The 19,510-nt window shown below is 43.2% G+C and overlaps 1 protein-coding gene across 1 annotated transcript in view; it reads right to left on the bottom strand.

The window, feature by feature from the left end:
* Positions 1-1,002: 1,002 nt before the first annotated feature.
* The window catches only part of SESN3 (sestrin 3), a 74,422-nt gene continuing 55,914 nt past the window's right edge, over positions 1,003-19,510 (bottom strand). The window contains exons 4-10 of the mRNA XM_070942893.1: positions 19,296-19,478; positions 16,751-16,987; positions 13,135-13,273; positions 8,640-8,758; positions 6,430-6,620; positions 5,278-5,422; positions 1,003-4,249 (exon numbers count right to left, since the gene is read on the bottom strand). Coding sequence (XP_070798994.1) covers positions 4,163-4,249; positions 5,278-5,422; positions 6,430-6,620; positions 8,640-8,758; positions 13,135-13,273; positions 16,751-16,987; positions 19,296-19,478 — 1,101 coding nt within the window. The 3' untranslated portion in view covers positions 1,003-4,162. The remainder of the gene's footprint in view (positions 4,250-5,277; positions 5,423-6,429; positions 6,621-8,639; positions 8,759-13,134; positions 13,274-16,750; positions 16,988-19,295; positions 19,479-19,510) is intronic.

Genomic DNA, 19,510 nt, shown 5'->3' with positions numbered 1-19,510 from the left:
TCTAGTGACAAAGAGGAGAGCAGAGGTAGGCTGCTGCTGGTTCGCACTGGTTCAGGTGAATCGGTAGTTCAGATTCTCCACAGTTTGGTGAACCGGCAAATCCCACCACTGGGTGGCCCCGCCCCTGCACATTTTTTGGCCCATTTTGGGTTGTTTTTCGGGCCAAAAATGCCCCCAAAACGGCCAAAACATAGGTGGGGGCGGGGCCAGGGACAGGAAGTGGTGGGATTAGCCCCAACCGGCTGAATCCTAACTCTGCCTTTGAGGCGAGTGTCCGGGAGGTGGGGCTGGATGTGATGAGTGACATCACCCAGTCACATGATCAACTGGCCACACCTACCCAGCCAGAAAACTGATGGTTAAGTTATTCAAGTCCCACCAGTGGAGGAGAGAATATGATTGAGGATACAGAGCAAAGAGAGACAAATAGAAGGAAAGACATCAGTCCTTGCTTCTATTTCTCTTTTCTCTCCACACGTTGGTCTGCTGCTGTATATTGGGAGACCATTCTTCATCAGTTTTTTCTCCCCACATGACCCTTGTTCAAAGCCAAAGGCCACTCAAAGCTAAAAATGCTACTGACCCTCTTAAGGGTGCTCAGTTCTCCCACTGCTCCAATGCGATTCTGGGTCTAGCTGGGAGAAGAACATGTGCCCAAACTTCTGCCATAGCAAAGCAATTGGCAGAACTCTCCCTTTGCCTAGGAAATTCGTGTGCTACCTCCACCTACAAAGGAAGCAGGACTGGAAGTTTGTTAAGCAGCGGCAACAATCTTAGCTTACTGTATTTTTCGGACTATAAGATACACTGGAGTATTAAGACGCACCAAGATTTCAAAGAGGTAAACAAGAAAAAAAAAAGTTTTTGCCCTCCCCAGGTCCCAGGACCACTCTGCAGGCCTCCCAAACCCTCTGTGCATCCCGTTTTTGTGAAAAACTGGCCCATTTTTCGCAAAAATGGGATGCGCAGACGGTTTGGGAGGCCTGCAGAGTGCTCCTGGGGGCTGGGGAGGGCAAAAATGTGATGCCTGGCAGGTTTGGAAGGCCAAAAATGGGCCTGTTTTTCACAAAAATGGGACACGTGGGGGGGGGGGTTTGGGAGACCAAAAATGGCTGTATTCGGTGTATAAGATACACCAACATTTCCACCCTCTTTTGGGGGGGGGGGGAAGTGTGTCTTATACGCCGAAAAGTACGGTAGGTTGGTGTGTGGTTGGTGCCTGCACCAGTCCCCATTCTTGTCCCAGTTTAATTTAACAGCTCTCTCCATTCAACTGAATGTCTACCCAGGAGGCAGAACTGCAGAAAATATAACAGCAGGAGGGAGATAATGTTTTGGGTTGGATGGGGAATACTAGATTTATTTTTATTTATTTTTTTAAAAAGTTGGTCTTTACAATTTCTAGATTTCTTGAAGAGAAGTCACAATTGTGCAACGATGCAGCTGATAGCAATCCGTAGTGTACAGTAAATGTATCCCCCAGAGAATGCTGATATCAAAAATAGCTTACGGTTCCACATACAGAAGAAAACTCTGCACAGGAAAGTGAACACAATCATTTCAACATCTGAAAGGGGCGGGGAAGGGAGGAGGAGAACAATATCCTATCACAAAGGATGGTAAGTAAAGTTTTGAAAAGTTCAACAAAATAACCTTGGTCTGGTCTGTTTGTTTTTGTTTTTTTTTTTTAAACACAGAAAGTACTATTATAAAACAAGCCATTATGAAAATCTTTCACTTTTTTTTTTTTTAACGATTCTATTTTGTTTTCTACAGCTCGTTTAGAAAACCCATTTCGTTCATTTCCAAAGTGCAGAAAAACAAACTGGAGTCAGTCTTAAGCCAGGAAAGGGGAAGGTGAGTGAGTGGGTGGGTGAGGGAAGAATCTACATCAAACCAAGTCGAGCCGAAGTTAAGTCACAACTGACAATCTTTGTTGTCAAAATGTTGGTCAGTGCTTAAAGATTTATTGGGAGATTAAGTCCACTCGAAGGCAGTGGGCAAGTTGTCAACTTTGACAAGACAGTCACAGTTGGGCCAAAGCAGCTTAGATTTCAATGGGACTTAGTTATGACTAACGTTCCCTGGCATAAGCCCATCACTGAAAAGTCACTGCTTCCGTGGGTCAGTATTCAGGCACTTTGCTGAAACGCAACATTAACACACTTAAAGCTATTAAAAACGCAGATAACTTGTGCTCTAAAACTGCAAAGAGTATGTGCTCAAGCACCACAGAGATGGGATCTTTTTAATTTTTTTTTTTTTTTTTTTTTTTTGGCAATTCACATATTTCCCTCAAAAAAGGCCAGCCATCAATGGGTACCACTTCTCCGAAGCGGCTGTGGCACTTTTGCCACAGTCGCTTCTCGGGAAACTCAACCTGGCGTCTCCATTGGAAGGAACTGAGGCTCCACAGAAACAAATGGGGATCTGGGCTCTGCCCCAGTTTTGTTTTAATAAGCGGCTTTGGCAATGTGGGAATAGGTGATTGTTCAAGGCAAGCAAGCCGAGGTTAGGAACAATGTTTGGGAACTGATGTTCCCCGGCTCTTCTGAACAGGACTTTTCAGCAGGAAATTTGTTAGGGGGGGCGGGGAAACCTTGCCTTTCTGCTCAAATATTGCACTTCCTTTGTTCACTCATGACAACACACAGAAACATGATTCATAGCTTTAAAATATAGATTATATATATATATGTATATATAAAAACCTGCTCTGACACTATCACTCAGGGAAATACGAGAGGAATCAAATTTCTTAAAAGTTTGAATCAACACCACCGTCATTACTCTTCTATATATATAGGTTTTTTTTTTAAAAAAAAAGAAACAGCAATGGAAGAAAGATGTAACTTCACGAAAGCACTTTCCCTGCTTGTGGAAGGGGTGGGTGGCATCTCAAGAGAAACGATCTCAAGTTGTACAAGGGAATTTCAAGAGGCCCGCCTTGAGATTCTAGTGGAGCAACCGCCAACCAGAAAGCACAGTAACGGATGAGACGGAACAACGATCTCACCCAACGGGAAGGCAGCATAACATGAAACTTTCAGGGAAACTGCTACAGATCAGCAAAAGAATCCATGCTTCAGGTGTAGAAGGTTGGAGAAACTGAAGAGGAGGAAAAACAGGGCTGGCCTCAACTCTCCGGCGATATGAGTTAACACAAACTTTCCAATTTGGACCCAACCAACTTAACTTTGTGTAGGTCTCTTTTTCCTTTTGATCAGGCAGTGTGTGTTGAACTTGTACTGCCTGATCCGTGCACCAGTTAAAAGTTACAAAGTGACTAGGTTAAAAAAAAGTAAAATAAAAAAATCCCCACATGCCAAAGTTAAAACTGAGTTGCTGAACCTGGGTTGCCAAGAACCTCCAACATACCGGAAGAGGCAGAAAGTGACACAATCATAGGGGCCAAAGAGGGTAGGCCGTCCCTGAACCAGTACAGTTGAAATGGATAGGGGAAGAACCACTGCATTCAGGAAAACAGTCTTCCAATGCCGTGTTGTCAGTAGCATGCCGCGGGGGTTTGCCGCGGTTGCTTTCACATTTTTCTTTAAAAAAAAAAAAGGCAAACACAATAGTTGCATTCATTTCCACACGACCTCCAAACTACCGCCGAAGAATTAACATTTCTTGGGAGTTATGCGAGAACAAGCTAACTGAGCAATTCAGCTTGAAACGTAGCGTACACCGTATTAAGGGAAACGGCATGTTAATATTCCAGAAAGAGCTGAAAGAAAGAGGGGAGAAGAGACAAGACAAATCCCCTGCACGATACCGTCTACAGGAGAGGCCGGGTGCGATAGTTGGAACCTCAACTATAACTATAGCGCGAGGGGAAGAAAAAAAAACACACAGCAAAGGATCAGAGATAGCAAACCAGCTTAGGAGTTTGCGAGCAATACTTCAACGGGAAACCGCTTCAGGAGAAGCATTCCACAAGTGTTATCTTTGCGATTGCTAGTAAAGTTAAGCATCAAGAAAGAGATAGACGGGACAGAGAAAAAAAGCGAGAGATCATTGCACGGTAAACAGCTGCCAGACACACAGCTTCAGCTTTCAACACTACGGAATCCAATAGGCCTGATGCCACCCCAAAAAGGGGAGCATTTTACTGCTCGTCTCATTTGGAAGCTTGGCTCCTACGACCGCGTTGGGCCCGTCAGGTCAAGTGACGGGTGATGGCACGGAAGGCGTAGAGCAGCTCAGCCTGCATGCGAGCCTCCATCAGGAGAAGATTCACGTGGACCTAAGGAAATAGTGAAGCAAATTGGTAAATGTCTATGGAGATTTCTCAGTCATCTGGGGCATAGTTGTCTCAAAAGTGCTTTTTCAAAAAGCAATTGGACTGGTTTTTTGTTTTTTTTTGCTTCTCCTCCAAGAAGCTTCATCAGTCGTGATGGTGGGGGGATGTAAAGAAGGCTTCCATCCCACCACCATCAGAACTGATGATGCTTCTTGGAGGAGAAGCGAAAAGTCTTATTTTTCTTCCTCAAAATAAAACAGTCCAGTTGCCTTTTGAAAAAGCACCTTTGAGACAAACAAATTGGTAATATATGGATATAGGCGCAGTGGTTAGAGTGTGGTACTATAGGCTACTTCTGCTGCCTGCTGCCTGCTGGCTACCTGCAATTGGCAGTTCAAATCTCACCAGGCTCAAGGTTGACTCAGCCTTCCATCCTTCCGAGGTGGGTAAAATGAGGACCCAAATTGTTGGAGGCAATATGCTGACTCTGTAAACCGCTTAGAGAGGGCTGTAAAGCACCGTAAAGCGGTATATAAGTCTAAATGCTATTGCTAGAGAGCTGTTCATAGTGTTAAGAATGTTTCTCAAAGAGGTGCTTGATCTTTCAAGAGGTGAGGTTTAAATGAATGACCTATTCTATCTGGAGATGTATTCTAATTTACACCTTGGATACCAATAGGTTTCCATGTGCAATTGGAGATGCTTATGATTCATAAGGCCTCACATGGCTCAGAGTTTGAATGTGTTAGAGATAAACCTTTCCTCAACAGTTTTTACCTGTTGAAATGAAAGAGCACCAGCTGAGTGTTCCCAGATACCTATCCATGCCTTGTTTTTGGCCTCCATGGCCTCCTGCAGCACTCTGCCGGCCGAAAACGGGCCACACAGGGCCCCTGTGCAGCCCGTTTTGGCCGGCAAGGTACTGCAGGAGGTGTCCGTCATGTCTCCCCCCCGGCCCGTGGAGGAGAACTACAATGTTGATCCAACTCTCAAAGAAATCCAGTTCAACATCCTGAGTTTGAGGGACTCACTTTTTCTGAGTGCTTGAACTGGCGCCAATAGCTGTCATACATGCGCTTGGTAGTTCTCTCTGGGTAGCAGGTCACGGTCTTAATGTAAATCTTCAGGTTCCGTTCAAGTAGTTGATTAACTTCGCCATAATCATAGTCATCGTATCTAAATGAGATTTAAGATTTTCTGAGCATGTGATATTTTTAAAAAGCAATTATTTTCCTTTTTTTTGGGGGGGGAGATGGGGGTTTTGGAAAATCCCTTCAAACTGCGCATCAGGATAAAAATGCCTGATTGTGAATCTTACCGTTCCAGTATCATGTAAGTTCAATTAGCTTTGTCAAACCTTTAACCCTGAAACGCCTTTGAAAAAAGCCAATTTTCATAAAAAAAAATCTTAGGACCAAATTCACCCAGCGTATTTTGCTAGAACGGAGAGAACATCATTAGGAATTGAATTCACAACTTCAGCTGCCTCATATTTATGACGGTTGCAGTGTCCCGGGGTCCTGTGATCACCATGTGCAACCCTCTGACAAGCAAAGTTGATGGGGAAGCCTGATTCACTTAACAACCATGTTGCTTATTTAACAAATGCAAGTGATTCACTTAACAATTGTGGCAGGAAAGGATGTAAAATGGGGGCAAAACTCACTCAACAACTGCTTCAGAGCAATTAGCAACAGAAATTTGGGGACTCAGTTGTGATCATAAGTCGAGGACTACCAGTATTAAATAACAATGCATAGTTACATCATATTTACTCTGCCCCTAAATGGAAAAAGAAAGCTTCCTTATTCTACAGCATTTCTTCAGTTCTTGGGAAAACAACAAACAAATAGTGGCTGGATATTACCATACCTAGAGCGAATGCCATCATATTACTTTTGACTGTGTTTATTTGTGTTCTTTCATTATAAATGCATAGTCATTTATGCCTTTCTATCTCGTATTCAGGAGAATGCAAGTTAACATATACTGAGGTTCTCTCGCTCAGAGGGTAATATTTATGATTATGGTTATAATTGCCTCTATTGCATCATATTTAATTTTTCAAACATAAAAGTACTGTTTAACTACAATACATAACATCCGCTGATTGTAGAGTGTAACTATTACAAGTCCGGAAACTACGGAATGCATCCATTATCCCAGCCAGGCGAATAACCTACCTGATTCCAAACATACAGTGAACGTAATTAAATAAAGCTCTTCTTAACATAGTGGTGTCAACATCTTCATGGCTGGCCATGGTATTGTAGGTGAGGTTGTAGACCATCCGAAATTTCTCATCCAGGAGATGGCCAATATCAGAATACAGTCTGTTCACAAGGGAGAATCCATGATTTTCCCAAGTGTAGTCCTATAAAAGAAATGAATTCCACCAATTTGTTTATGGTTCAGCAGTTCTTTTCTACATCTAAACCAGGGGTTTGCAATCTTAAACACTCAAACAGCCATTTGGACCCATTTCCCACAGAAAAGAAAACACTGGGAGCCACAAAACTTGGGTGGGCCTGGCCAACTCAACGTCACTCACCCAGTTACCGTGTTTCCCCGAAAATAAGACCCTGTCTTATATTTTTTTGAACCCTGAAATAAGCGCTTGGCCTTATTGCCATGCGCTCAAAAGCCCGATTGGGGGATATCTTATTTTGAGGGAAACAGGGTACATGACCCCCCAGCCATGCCTTCCCAGATTTTGTGGCTCTCTCTCTCTCCCCCCCCCTCCATCTCCTTCTCCCTCTCTCTCTCTCTCTCTCTCTCTCTCTCTCTCTCTTTCCCTCTCCTTCTCCCTTGGGTGTGGGGAAAGGAACCCCTGAATTGATGCTGGGTGGTGGGAATCTGATGTCCGGAGGCCGAAGAGCCCAGGAGCAGCACGCCAAAGACCAGCTGGGCGGCAGGGCGGTGGGGCATCAAAACATTGGCAGCTCTGCAGGAATAGCAACTGACATCTGGGAGGTGGGACCGAGCCCACGATGACTCTGCTCTTGCCAGGGGCGAGTGGGGCAGGTGTCATAATGGGCTCTAGGAGGAGGGGACCCCCTCTCCATTGTGAAGTGTGCTAAATTTTACTGTGCTGTGAGAGTGGCAAGAGCAAAGGCACCGCGAAGAAGGCGGAATGCTGCTTTGCGCAAAGGCAAGTGCAGGGGCCCTTTGCTCCTGAACTAAGGCTCTGCCCATCACCACCGCCGCAACAGGGCGACAGCTCTTTTATCCCTCTGCCATGACAGGGAGCCGCAGCAGAGGGATGAAAGAGCCACATGCGGCTCTGGAGCCGCAGGTTGCCAACACCCGACCTAAACAGTTCTGGTACAGGTAGTCCTTTAGTGACCATTTAAAGTTACAACTGCACTGAAAAAAGTGACTTATAACCATGTTTTACACTTATGACCTTTGTAGCAGCCCCATGATCACGTGATCAAAATTCAGATGCTTGGCAACTGATTCATACTTATGACCATTGCTATGGCCCAAGGTCATGTGATCTACCTTTTGACAAGCAAAATCAATGGGGTAGCTAAATTCACTTAACAACCATGGTACTAACTTATCAATTGTGGTGATTCACTTAGCAACTGTGGCCAGAAAGGTCGTAAAATGGGGCAAAACTCACTTAACAAATGTCTCACTCAGCAACAGAAATTTTGGGCTCAATTGTGGTCGTAAGTCAAGGACTACCTGTTTATGTAGGTGCCTTCCGCCGTGCCCTTAAAATCTTTTTTCAGCAAGCGAGGCTGGCTTTTAACTTTTTAAAAATGTTTTAAATTGGTTTGTTATTGTTTTTAAATTACGGGGCCAAATTTATATATATTCTTTTAATACTATTTTAATGTTTGTAATTTATGTTTTTATTCGGCTGTACACCGCCCTGAGTCCTCAGGGAGAAGGGCAGTATATAAATTGGATATAAAATAAATAAATAAAAAATGTTGGTTGCTCCCTGGAAGTTGTTCTAATTTGTTTGGAGAAAGATCTTAAGTGTCATCAGTAAATGAATGAATTCATTGTTGGGGGAAAAAAAGGGAACTTGGTTTCCTTACATTAATTTATTTTAGAATCCTTTGAGATATATTTGCTCCAACAATAATGCCTCTTTAAGAATCTATTAATCACAGACAGAGAACACAGTGCATGCCAAAAAATCACAAGGACCACCCCAGGCATCTCTAGGTAAGGCTGGGAGGATTCCTAGTGTTACGTTTCAGAAACGAGCTTTCAATTCTGGCCTGGATAGAACAGCTTTCCTGTGTTCAGAGTCATTTTGAACAAAAGCCCAAGGATGCTCACTCCAAAAAACTTAGGGCTGACAAGAGGCTGCCATCTTTACTTCTTATTTTGGTTCTCCATCCATAAGTTACACATGTCACGTAAGAGTTACCTGGGCTCGAAATGTTGGAAGATGATCTTCTCCCCGTCTTGCAAAATCTTTGTAACCAAACCCGGGGTCTTCAACATAGCAGGAAACATCACCCACGGAAATTAATTCGTCATCGAACGCTATTAAAGAAAAGGACAGCAGATAGTAAAATATACCTTTTTGTTTCCTTATCGGATTCCTCTCAAAACAACTGTAGGTTAACAAATGGGGCATAAGCCCGGGGTTGGTTCCCCATTGGCTTCCCCCAACCTAATCTAACTTCCTATTTTAGAAAGGGAACTGTTACTGTCTGAGTTACATCTAACGCTATGAAGCAAAAACATAGTTGGTCACATCTCAGTTAGAGATGTTGTTTTGACACGTGCTGCAAAGTAGGAATATTTTAAAAGAGACTTCAATAAATTAAAGAAAGGGCGGAAGGTCACAAATGGTGATCACATGACCCCTGGGTATTGCAACTACTATAAATACATGCCAACTGCTAAGCACCCTTATTTTGATCACGTGATTACAAGGATGTTGCGATGGTCTTAAGGGCAAGGACGGGTCGTAAGTCACTTTTTCAATGCTGTTGTAACTTCAGACAGTCATTAAACAAAGGGTTGTAAGTGGAGGATTACCAGTACCAACAATTAAAGGCAGGGCATCTCTCTTACCAAGAAACCCTCCATCATTTTCTCCTCTCTGCCAACTAAATGTTCAAAGGATTTAAGTTTGCTAAATACCCTTTCTGGAAGGTTGACTTCTGCAAAGGTGTTTGCAAATTATCTTGATTCCCCATCTGGGCTGACTCCCAGGCATCCTCATGAAATTGGGTGGGGAACCTGCTCTGTGTCTCTTAGTAGCCACATTAAAAAGAAACCCTTCAGTTCGCCCAGCTATTTACAAGGCCACCTTTATTTTTTTTATTCTGGCTCATTAGCCAATTAAAACATAAGTATGTGGGAAGAAACCTCATTGGCAAGCATCCAAATAGTTTCTTAATGCAGTTTAAGAAATCAGAAGTTGTCAAGCCTTGAATTACTTTTTTGTTTTGTGACTGATTCCTGCCATCTCTTTTGAAACAGGCTTTCTGGAAGTCTGTGACAGCATTTAAAAAAGACAACAACAACCCGAGCATGTTATTAAAAGCAGAAACTAAGCAGTAAAAGAGTCACTATCGGCCTTGTCTTTGCAGCCTATATCCTTTTTTTCCTTTTCCATTCTGAGTGGTATAAAAAATGTTTACTGTATGAGATAATTTGCTTCAAAAACATTATTTTTAAAAAAATATGCACAGTGCAGGGGTACAAAATGCAGCTTTTCCAACTGCTTGGCTGGATTTTTCTATTGTGTTAGCCACTGTACAGCAGTCCTTGACTTATAATCACAATTGAGAGACCAACATTTCTGTTGCTAAATGAGACATTTGTTAAGTGAATTTCAGTGCCATTATAATTTCAAACAGTCACTAAATGAATTGTTCTAAGTCAAGGACTAACTGCAATAATTTGTGCATCACAAAGATATCAGCATAGGTAGCTCCCTTATAAGAGCTTCTGTGATCCTAGGAAGAATGTGGGAATGTTTTATTCTACAATAATTGAAAGCCTAGATTTTTCTCCTTCGTCCCACTAGCCCAGCTTTCTCCATCTGACACGTCTTCTACATATATAGAAGACCTATTGGCCTTCCGGAAAGCGGTGAAGACCTGGCTTTTCCGGCAGGCCTGGGGCCGTTGATCTCGCTGTTCAATCTTGCGAGATCTGGCCATGGATGGCATGCATGTGTTTTTAATGTTTTTAAAATGCTTTTATAATGTTTTTTTTAAAAAATATGTTCATTGTTTGTATTATTTTTGTTGTAAGATGCCCAGAGTCCCTTGGGAGTTGGGCAGCATTGATATATGATTAAATTAAATTAAATTAAATGTAGATTTTATTTCTCAGAATTCTCAACACTGAACATGCTAGGTAAGAGATTGAGGGAGTAGATGTTTAAACATTGGGTGGATATCCAGGTTTAAGAACTGGCACAGAACTCTGTTGGAGGAAGTGAAGTGACTTCACATTCAAATAAAATGCCAAGCCAAACTCCCCATTCAGCAAATGCCTGGGGGCTGTGAGCATAATTTGTCTAACCTAACCCGAATTAAAATGCTAAATCATCTTTCTGCCTTCTCACCCATTTGCTCAGCTTTGGCAAGTCCTCTGTTTTTAAGCCTGTATAACATGAATTTAACCACAAGAAGCATTTCCAAGGTGGCCACGGCCTAGGAAGGTAAACTTCAAGCACCCAGTCTTCAATTCAAAAGATCCTTACAAGCAATCAGTTTGGATCCTTTGCAATGGAAACAGAGAAAACCCAACCTAGAACTAAGGAGAAATTTCCTGAGAGTGAGAACAATTAATCGGTGGAATGTCTTGCCTTCAGAAGTTGTGGGTGCTCCATCACTGGAGGCTTTTAAGAAGAGACTGGACCAACCATTTGTCTGAAATGGTATAGGGCCGTGATGGCGAACCTATGGCACGAGTGCCACAGGTGGCACGTGGAGCCATATCTGTGGGCACGCGAGTGTTGCCTAGCTCAGCTCCAGCGCATATGTGCGCGCTGGCCAGCTGATTTTTGGGCCTTTGGGGCCCACCGGAAGTCGGGAAATGGGCCGTTTCCAGTCTCCAGAGGGCCTCCAGGGGGATGGGGAAGGCCATTTTCTCCCTCACCAGGCTCCAAGAAAGCCTTTGGAGCCTGGGGAGGGTGAAATACAGGCCTCTCGGACCCACCATGCCATCACGTGCCAAAAGCAAGAGTTGCATATGGGGGGGGGGTCGCACGTGCATGTGCGGGGGTGGGAGACATTGAATTATGGGTGTGGGGACGCGTGCGCACGACACCCGTGCGCTCCCCTCGCTTTTGGCACATGATGGCAAAAAGGTTAGCCATCACTGGTATAGGGTTTCCTGTCTGAGCAGGAGGTTGGACCAGAAGACCTCCAAGGCCCGTCCAACTCTGTTATTCTATTAAGGGCTGAAAATTTAGCTGAAAGACGTGTACCGCTTCACTGAAGGGAAAAATTTCCTATCTTTGCTGTACATTTATTTATTTACCACATTTTGAAAGCACTCCATCTCCCTCGCAGAATATTAAAAAATAAAAAAGTATATAAAAGTTAGATTTTTTAAAAAAAGAAGTCAAGGTTGATTAAAGCACTTAAAAATGCATTTAAAGGCGAAGGAAATGCTTTCAGGCTGCTAACCAGCCCCATGGCTGTATGTTCCTCCGCACTCCTCACCAAAGGAGCAGGGGTGGGCTGCTGGGGTTTCGCAGGGGTTCAGGAGAACCTCTAAGATTCTGTGCAGTTCGGAGAACCCCCAAATCCCACTCCTGGCTGGCCCCGCCCACCCCTCCCCTCCCTGGAGTCCCCACGTAGCCTGTTTTGGATGCAACTAAGTGCAGGGCATGCGTGGAGGCTCAGGGAGGGCGAAAAACAGGCCTATCGGAAGTTCAGGTAGCCTCCGGAGCCTGGGGAGGCCATTCACCCTCCCGGAGGCTCGAAGAAAGCCTCTGAAGCCCAGGGAGGGAAAAACAGCCTCCTAGCCGTGGTGCAGGAGGCTGACTAGGCCATGCCCACCATGCCCACACCCCTCCAGCAACCGGGCAGAGAACCCCTTGCTAAAATTTTTGAAGCCCACCCCTGCCTTAGAACCATGTTTCACTCCTTTTTGGAGGTCCAGGACAGTAGGGGCCTGCCTCATCTCCAGGGGAATAATAATTCACAGGGCAGAGGTGATGGCAAAGAAGGCCTTTTTCTTGGACCCCACCAGTCGGAATGCTTCAACTCGGCAACATACCTTCCCTGCCTGACTGGGTGGGACAGGCTGATGCAATGGGGCGAAGATGGTTCCCTAGGTAGCCTGGGCCTCATGACATGTAGGGGCTTTAAAGGTCATAAGCAACACCTCGAATTGGACCTGGAAGCAAACTGGCACCCAATGCAGTTCGCAGAGCAAAGGGGTTACATGACTGCCTGGGGAATTCCAGGAGTTGAAATTCACACATCTCGAAGTTGCTGAGGTTGGGAAATACTGCACTAAAGTCTCCAGGATTTCACTGAGTTACCTGGGGCAAAGCTTTTATTTTATTTTATTTTTTTTGAATATGTCATTTCATATTCCCAGTGATGAATTAGCTATTTGAGCATTCCAAGACTCTTCATACACCTTTTAATTTCGTTTTCATTTTCTTTTTGCAAAGTTAGCATGTCAGAGAGAGAAGATGAGCTAAAGCCTTCCAGACTTTTTTTTTTATGATTAAAGATTTATTGCCGGTGTTAAGGGGAACATGCAAAGAGTGTCCCACTTAGAAATACTCCGAGTCTGAAGAAAGCAGATTTCCCTGCATGTCAGAACAACCTCCAGCAAGTGAGAAACACATCTATTGTTTAGCTTGATTTTATTTAATGCAGGGGACTGATCTGAATTATGAAAGGAGCTCCACTGGAGCACACAGAGGGCAATACCTTCAGTAACAACTAGTAGGCTCTCTGATTTTTCTTTCTCAAAGCGCGTATCCATTTCTTCTGGGGAAGCCTCGTCCTCCTCTTGCAGCCTCTTCATTCTGTCCATTAAGGCCTCCAGCTCACTTAATGAATCGGAGAGCTAAAACAGACCACAAGGTGGAAGAATGTTACCAGTTATTTATTCTTTTTTGAGATGAAACTACCGTTTTTTCGGAGTATAAGACACACTTTTCCCCCCCTAAAAGAGGGTGAAAATTTCAGTGCGTCTTATACACCAAATGCAGCCCTGCCCACCCGCCAGCCCCCACCCTTCGGCCTCCACCTGTCCTCTCAAACGGAGAGCCTCTCAAACAGCCTCCAAAAGCTCTGTTTGAGAGGTTGCCTTTGCAGCCTCCAAAAGGTCCGTTTGCAAAGGAGCTTCTCTTTGCAAAGACAGCCTCTCAAACGGAGCTTTTGGAGTGTGAAAAAGCAAGGCACAGAGGCCAAAATGGCAACCTGGAACAGCTGCTGCCTTGTCAGACTGGTTCCGCGCTTCCCCTGCTGGACTCACTGGAGCATCCTGCGACAATCAGTTGAATTTTTGAAACTGCGTATCTGCCCCAATGAGGCGCGTGCGAGTGTAGTGAGTCTCACAACCAGAGAACCTGTTGCTAAAGTTCACCTCTGGGAACAGCTGATTGGGGGTATTCTGGGAGGCCGATCTACCCGTCAATCAACTGCTTGTGCTGAATCAGGCTAATGTGCTGAAGCTGACTAGGCTGTTTGCTAAGGACACTAGCCAGATGAATACCGATGGATGCTGGTAGGCAGAGGCAGAATTTTTGTTTTCTTATTTTCCTCTCCCAAACCTCAGGTGCATCTTATACTCCGGAGCGTCTTATACTCTGAAAAATATGGTAATTTTTGCTTACTATTCTACTATCCTGTTTCCTCTAAAATAAGACCCAACTGGAAAATAAGTCCTAGCATGCTCATAATATAAGCCCTACCCCCAAAATAAGCCCCAGTTAAGATTGTCAGTCAGATGGATGCATTTAGTACCGTATTTCCCCAAAAATAAGACCTAACCAGAAAATAAGCCCTAATGCATCTTTTGGAGCAAAAATTAATATAAGACCCGGTCTTATTTTTGGGGAAACACAGTACTACTATTACATTCGTGTTGGGAGCACCGAAGCGCTTCCAGGTTGAAAGGTTTAAACAATGACACCACTCTTCCCCGGGGGACACCAGTTTGTGGGGGACGGGTTCTTTCATGTGCCCATTAACTTGCCCACTGACGTGGTGTCCATCTACCTACTCATGGTTGCCCTCTTTCAAACAGCTGGGTCAGCAGGAGCTGGAGAGTGTGATGGCAGCTCATCCCTATTCTATATTCTATTCTATATGGCTATTCTGCTTTTTATACTTTATACTCACCAAAGTTTTTTGGAGGGCAGAGGGATACTTATGTTCTATTCCTGGCTAAATTAATTGCAGGGGCAATTGTATTTTTTGGAGATTTGGAGGGGCAATTGTATTCTTTGGAGATTCCTGGCTAAATTAATTGGAGGGGCAATTGTATTCTTTCCTAGCCATAGTAGACAAGTTATTAAGAAAAGAGTTAAAGAGCTGAAAATACAATTTAGGCTACTGGATTCAAATTTCCACTTCATGCAAAAATCCAAATTAAAGCATCTGGAACAGATTGGGGACCAGATGGGGGGTTTCTGGCTAACGAAGCTTCTGATAAAGGAGAGATTATGGGATCACCCATTTGCACTCCAGACAGCAGCTCCTCATAAGTGGACTGCTCATGATTAGAATGGCTGGGAGTCAAGAGATTTCCGTCAAGTTCACAGCCATAATATAGCCTTATGGACACAAAGTTTTGTGGAAACATATTTTTTAATCACTTTTTGAAACGGTTCCTTAGCTATAATTCAACTGTTAAAAGCCTTCTGAACCACAAATTTGATGTCATGCACAAGGTAAATCTATTTTAATCCATCTTGAAAGAAGTTTCATAGATAAATTTAAGGATGATTAGAATATTGATTTCAGAAATTTGTAATAAATGGATGAAAGGTTATGGTGGATTTGAAATAATTTTTTCAAATTATTGTTACAATCCTTCTCATTAGAAAAAGCTGTCTTGAAAGAAATGATAGGATGGCAAATTGAATCTTGGACATTAGAAGGAATCAGAAGAAACTAAAGATTATAATTATAAGGGAAGAACACTTACATTTCACTTGTTATCACAGAATGGGACAGAATATTTGAACACTGGATGTTTTGGAGGATATTTTTGAACAATGAACCCAGAAGTCAATTTTAAGAGTGTCTGCTTTAAGAGTGTAGATAGACTGTGTTTAAAAGATGTTATGGAAGAAGAGCAAGTTTTACTGGATAAGACTGACACCAAACTGAAAGTGGATTTAAAAATGATAAGCTACAAGAATGATATGGAAAAAGATGCTAGACTGGATTTACAAATGAAACCAGCTAATGTCTTAATAATTACAGGGGATGCATAAATGGCAAACCAAAAGAACCACTTGGATAACTCTCTTACATTGGATTTACAAAAAATACTTTTTAAAGTTCTGAAGGATTTTGTGAGAAGGGCCAAAGAAAAAAATGAAAAAAATAAAAAAGTTCTAGAATTAGAGTTTGAAAGAACTAAAGATCAAGACTGTTACAACTAAAAGGAATGAATTTAAAATGTTTTTTTAAAAAATCAAGCTTAAAATAGATACGTTGATATTTCTGGTAACCCGTTAATAGACTTTTGCTGATGAGGATTGAGCAAGGAGTCTAAGAATTTTTTAATAGATAAGAGATGAGCTACAAGAAAAAGAGATTATTGTATTTTAAGAGATGGTGATAAGTTACTAAAATTGTTTATACTTGTTGTGAAAGGGAATTCATTTCTTTATATATTTGGTTTTTTCTTTACAATGTTCTAATTTTCCTCCCTATTTTTCTTCTTTTCCTTTCTACACTATTTATTTTGTAGTTTATTTATGTAATCTGTATTAATAACTTTTTTTTAAAAGTTAATGAAAACTTTTATTTTTCTTTCCAGTTTGGGTTTCAATGATATTTTCTGTCTAAGAAGGAAATCACTATTGCCAAGAAATTTGAAAGGAAAATTATTGGGAAATGTTGTCCTCTCCCTTCCTATGGGTCATTTCTTCAAAATCTTTACCAACTGCCTGCATCTGAATCCCAGCAATATAATAACAGTAGCAGAGTTGGAAGGGACCTTGGAGGTCATCTAGTCCAACCCCCTGCTCATACAGGAGACCTATTCTAGGGATTCGAACTGCTGAACTGCTCACCTTTCTGATCGACAAGCTCAGTGTCTTAGCCACCAAGCCAGGCTATTTTCTCCTCCGAGAACTGACACTGCCCTACGACTAATACTTCTGTTGATTTTTCAGCCCCTGCTCTCCATCCATCCATCTTAGTTCTGCTGGGGTTTGCATTTTGCTTCCCGCATTCCGAGCATTGATAGACTCCAGAGGAAACCGCAAGCTGAAATGATCTCCCCTTCCAAGCCAGCTTTTATAACATCAACAAAAAGTCAGAGAAGAGACAAGAAAAGAACAACTAACTTCAAACAACTAACCCCAAAGCTGTTACTTTTGAGGGCTGCGTTTTCAATGTTGTTGTCATTGGCGAGATCACAGACGCAGAAGTGGTTAACTGATATGAGGCGATAGCCGTTGGAGGTCCCAAAATCTCTCTCGGGATTGATGCCACTGCCAAAAACAAAACTTGCCAGGGAGTGATAATGTGCCAAAAGGACCACAGCATGCACCAGTTCAGGAAGAGACCAATTATTTTCCCCTGTCTTCACAAGTTTCTGAAACAAAAGAAGAGGGGGGAAAAAAAACAGTACGTATGTGAATTTATGTTTTTTATATATAGGCACAAGAAACAGGCAGGATGTGTTTTCCTCGGCTGAGTTTTTAATTTCTGAGTTGGAAGCAGCAAAACCAGAGTATGCCAGAAAGTTTTCTAGTCTAATCTCCTTGAATCATTGCAGCACAATTTAGAGATACTGCGTGTTTCCCATCCTTTCCACTGCAAAATATAAATCAAAATGGAAAAACAAGACTCTTTAGTGCTTAACCAGGATTGTAATTAAATGGTTTGATATCTCAGACAGATTCATTTTTTAAATGGAAAAGCTCAAGGGCTCTTAGCTCCCACATTCTGAACAAAAATGATGGTTACAAATCTCAAACAGTGCACGTTGGCTATGTCTCCTATGGAATATTTATAGATAAGGGTTCCTCAGCTACATTTCATCCACAAAGCCACAGTCCTTCCAAAGATGGTAGGATTTTTTTTTGTTGTTTTATATGAAAGGGAAGCATCGTGAATAAAAAGCTTAAAAATTGTATTAATGTAACTTATTTAGAGAGATTGCTTTTAAAAGTAAATTAATTTTACTGGAATCTTGCCTCTGGGGTGCCATTGAAAAGGCAAGGGTGGCCTTAGCCTTGTGCATGCCCGTTTTCAGGTATTTTACTGTTTAATTGTATTAAATTTCAAGTGGAATTGGCAGAAAGCCAAGCCATACCTGGTTTATAACAAACTGTAAAATGAACCAGTTCTTTTCTGGGAAAAAAAGGTCAAAAGCATAAACACTTTTCTCTTTTGGCTCCGTCTCACTCCCTCTAGAAAGGGGTGAGTTATCACTTCCCAGGCGTTGCAACATGACTTAGAGGTGCAAGGAGGAGTTTCGGTAGGTGCAGTTTTGTTCACTTGGAATGATAAAACCATGCCTTGCAAACCTCTTCCTCCTTTGAAAAGAAACCAACAGATTTCCCCATGGCCTGACAGATCTTTTCATAACAAAGCCCCCAAACCCCTCAACCAAACAGGAAAAACGGCTTTAGGAGGTATCGACGGGAGAGAAGCTGCATCTATAAATGTTCCTTCTGACTGCTCTTCTGTTCCTTGACTTAGATACAGATACAGATTAGCAGAGTTGGAAGGGACCTTGTAGGTCATCTAGTCCAACCACCCCCACCCAAGGTGGAGACCCTACCCGTGATGGCGAACCTATGGCACGTGTGTCACAGGTGGCACACGGAGCCATTTCTGTGGGCACGCCAGCATTGCCCTAGCTCAGCTCCAGCCAGCTAATTTTCAGGCCTTCCAGGCCCACCAGAAGTCAGGAAACAGGCTATTTCTGGCCTCCGGAGGGCCTCCTGGGGGTAGGGAAGGCCATTCTGGCTCTCCCCAGGCTCCTAGAAAGCCTCTGGAGTCTGGGGAGAGCAAAAAATGGGCCTTCTGGTCCCACTGGAAGTTGGGAAAGAGGCCGTTTCCAGCCTCTGGAGGGCCTATGTGGGGGAGGGAGGCTGTTTTCGCCCTCCCCAGGCTCCAAGAACGCCTCTGGAGCCTGGGGAAGGTGAAAAATGGGCCTACCGTGCCATCACGTGCCAAAAGCAGGGGAGCAGGGAGGGGGTTGCATGCGCAGGGGGCGGGGCGCATTGAATTATGGGTGTGGGCACGGGTGCGCGCGACCCCCCCGGCGCTCCTCCCTCTTTTGGCACGTGACAGCAAAAAGGTTAGCCATCACTGCCCTATACCATTTCTGACAAATGGCAGTCCAATCTCTTCTTGAAAGTCTCAAGTGATGAAGTTCCCACAACTTCCGAAGGCAACTTCTGTTCCATTGGTTGATTGTTCTCACTGTCAGAAAATTTCTCCTTATTTCTAGGTTGAATCTCTCCTTGTTCAGTTTCCGTCCATTATTCCTTGTCTGGCCTTCAGGTGCTTTGGAAAATAGCTTGACCCCTTCCTCTCTGTGGCAGCCCCTCAAATATTGAAGGACTGCTATCATGTCTCCCCTGGTCTTCCTCTTCACTAGACTAGCCATGCCCAGTTCCTGTAACCGTTCTTCATATGTTTTTAGTTTCCAGTCCCCTAATCATCCTGGTTGCTCTCCTCTGCACTCTTTCTAGAGTCTCAACATCTTTTTTATAGTGACTTGGTGACGTCCGATTTACAGAAAGTTGACAGAGAGCTCAAAGTCAGTTGTAAGGAGATCTCATTCCCATCAAACTCTTGCAAAAGCTGTAAAGTTTTGGCACATGCAAATGCTTGAACATCTGGCTTTGCCTTCTCTAGCCAATTCTTTTTTTTTTTTTTTAAAGTACCTGAATGTGCTCTTTGGAAACCAGCCATGGTCGGTGTGCAAGCAGCTTGTTGATTTCGTTCAGATTTTTCAGCCTTTGAGGAATGTATTCTAAGCCGTTCAGCCATTCTGGTATCCCTCCAGTCTTCAGGAACTCTTCCACGTGTATATTTATTAGATAGGAACACTGGTGCCTGGCAGCAGCCTACGGAGAAAACCCAAAGAGGCAGATTGGAA

The sequence above is a fragment of the Pituophis catenifer genome, unplaced genomic scaffold (genome assembly GCF_029215685.1).
Source record: "Pituophis catenifer annectens isolate HBS135680 unplaced genomic scaffold, rPitCat1.0.hap2 SCAF_4, whole genome shotgun sequence".
Taxonomy (NCBI): Eukaryota; Metazoa; Chordata; class Lepidosauria; order Squamata; family Colubridae; genus Pituophis; species Pituophis catenifer.
This window is presented reverse-complemented; position numbering and strand designations above follow the sequence as displayed.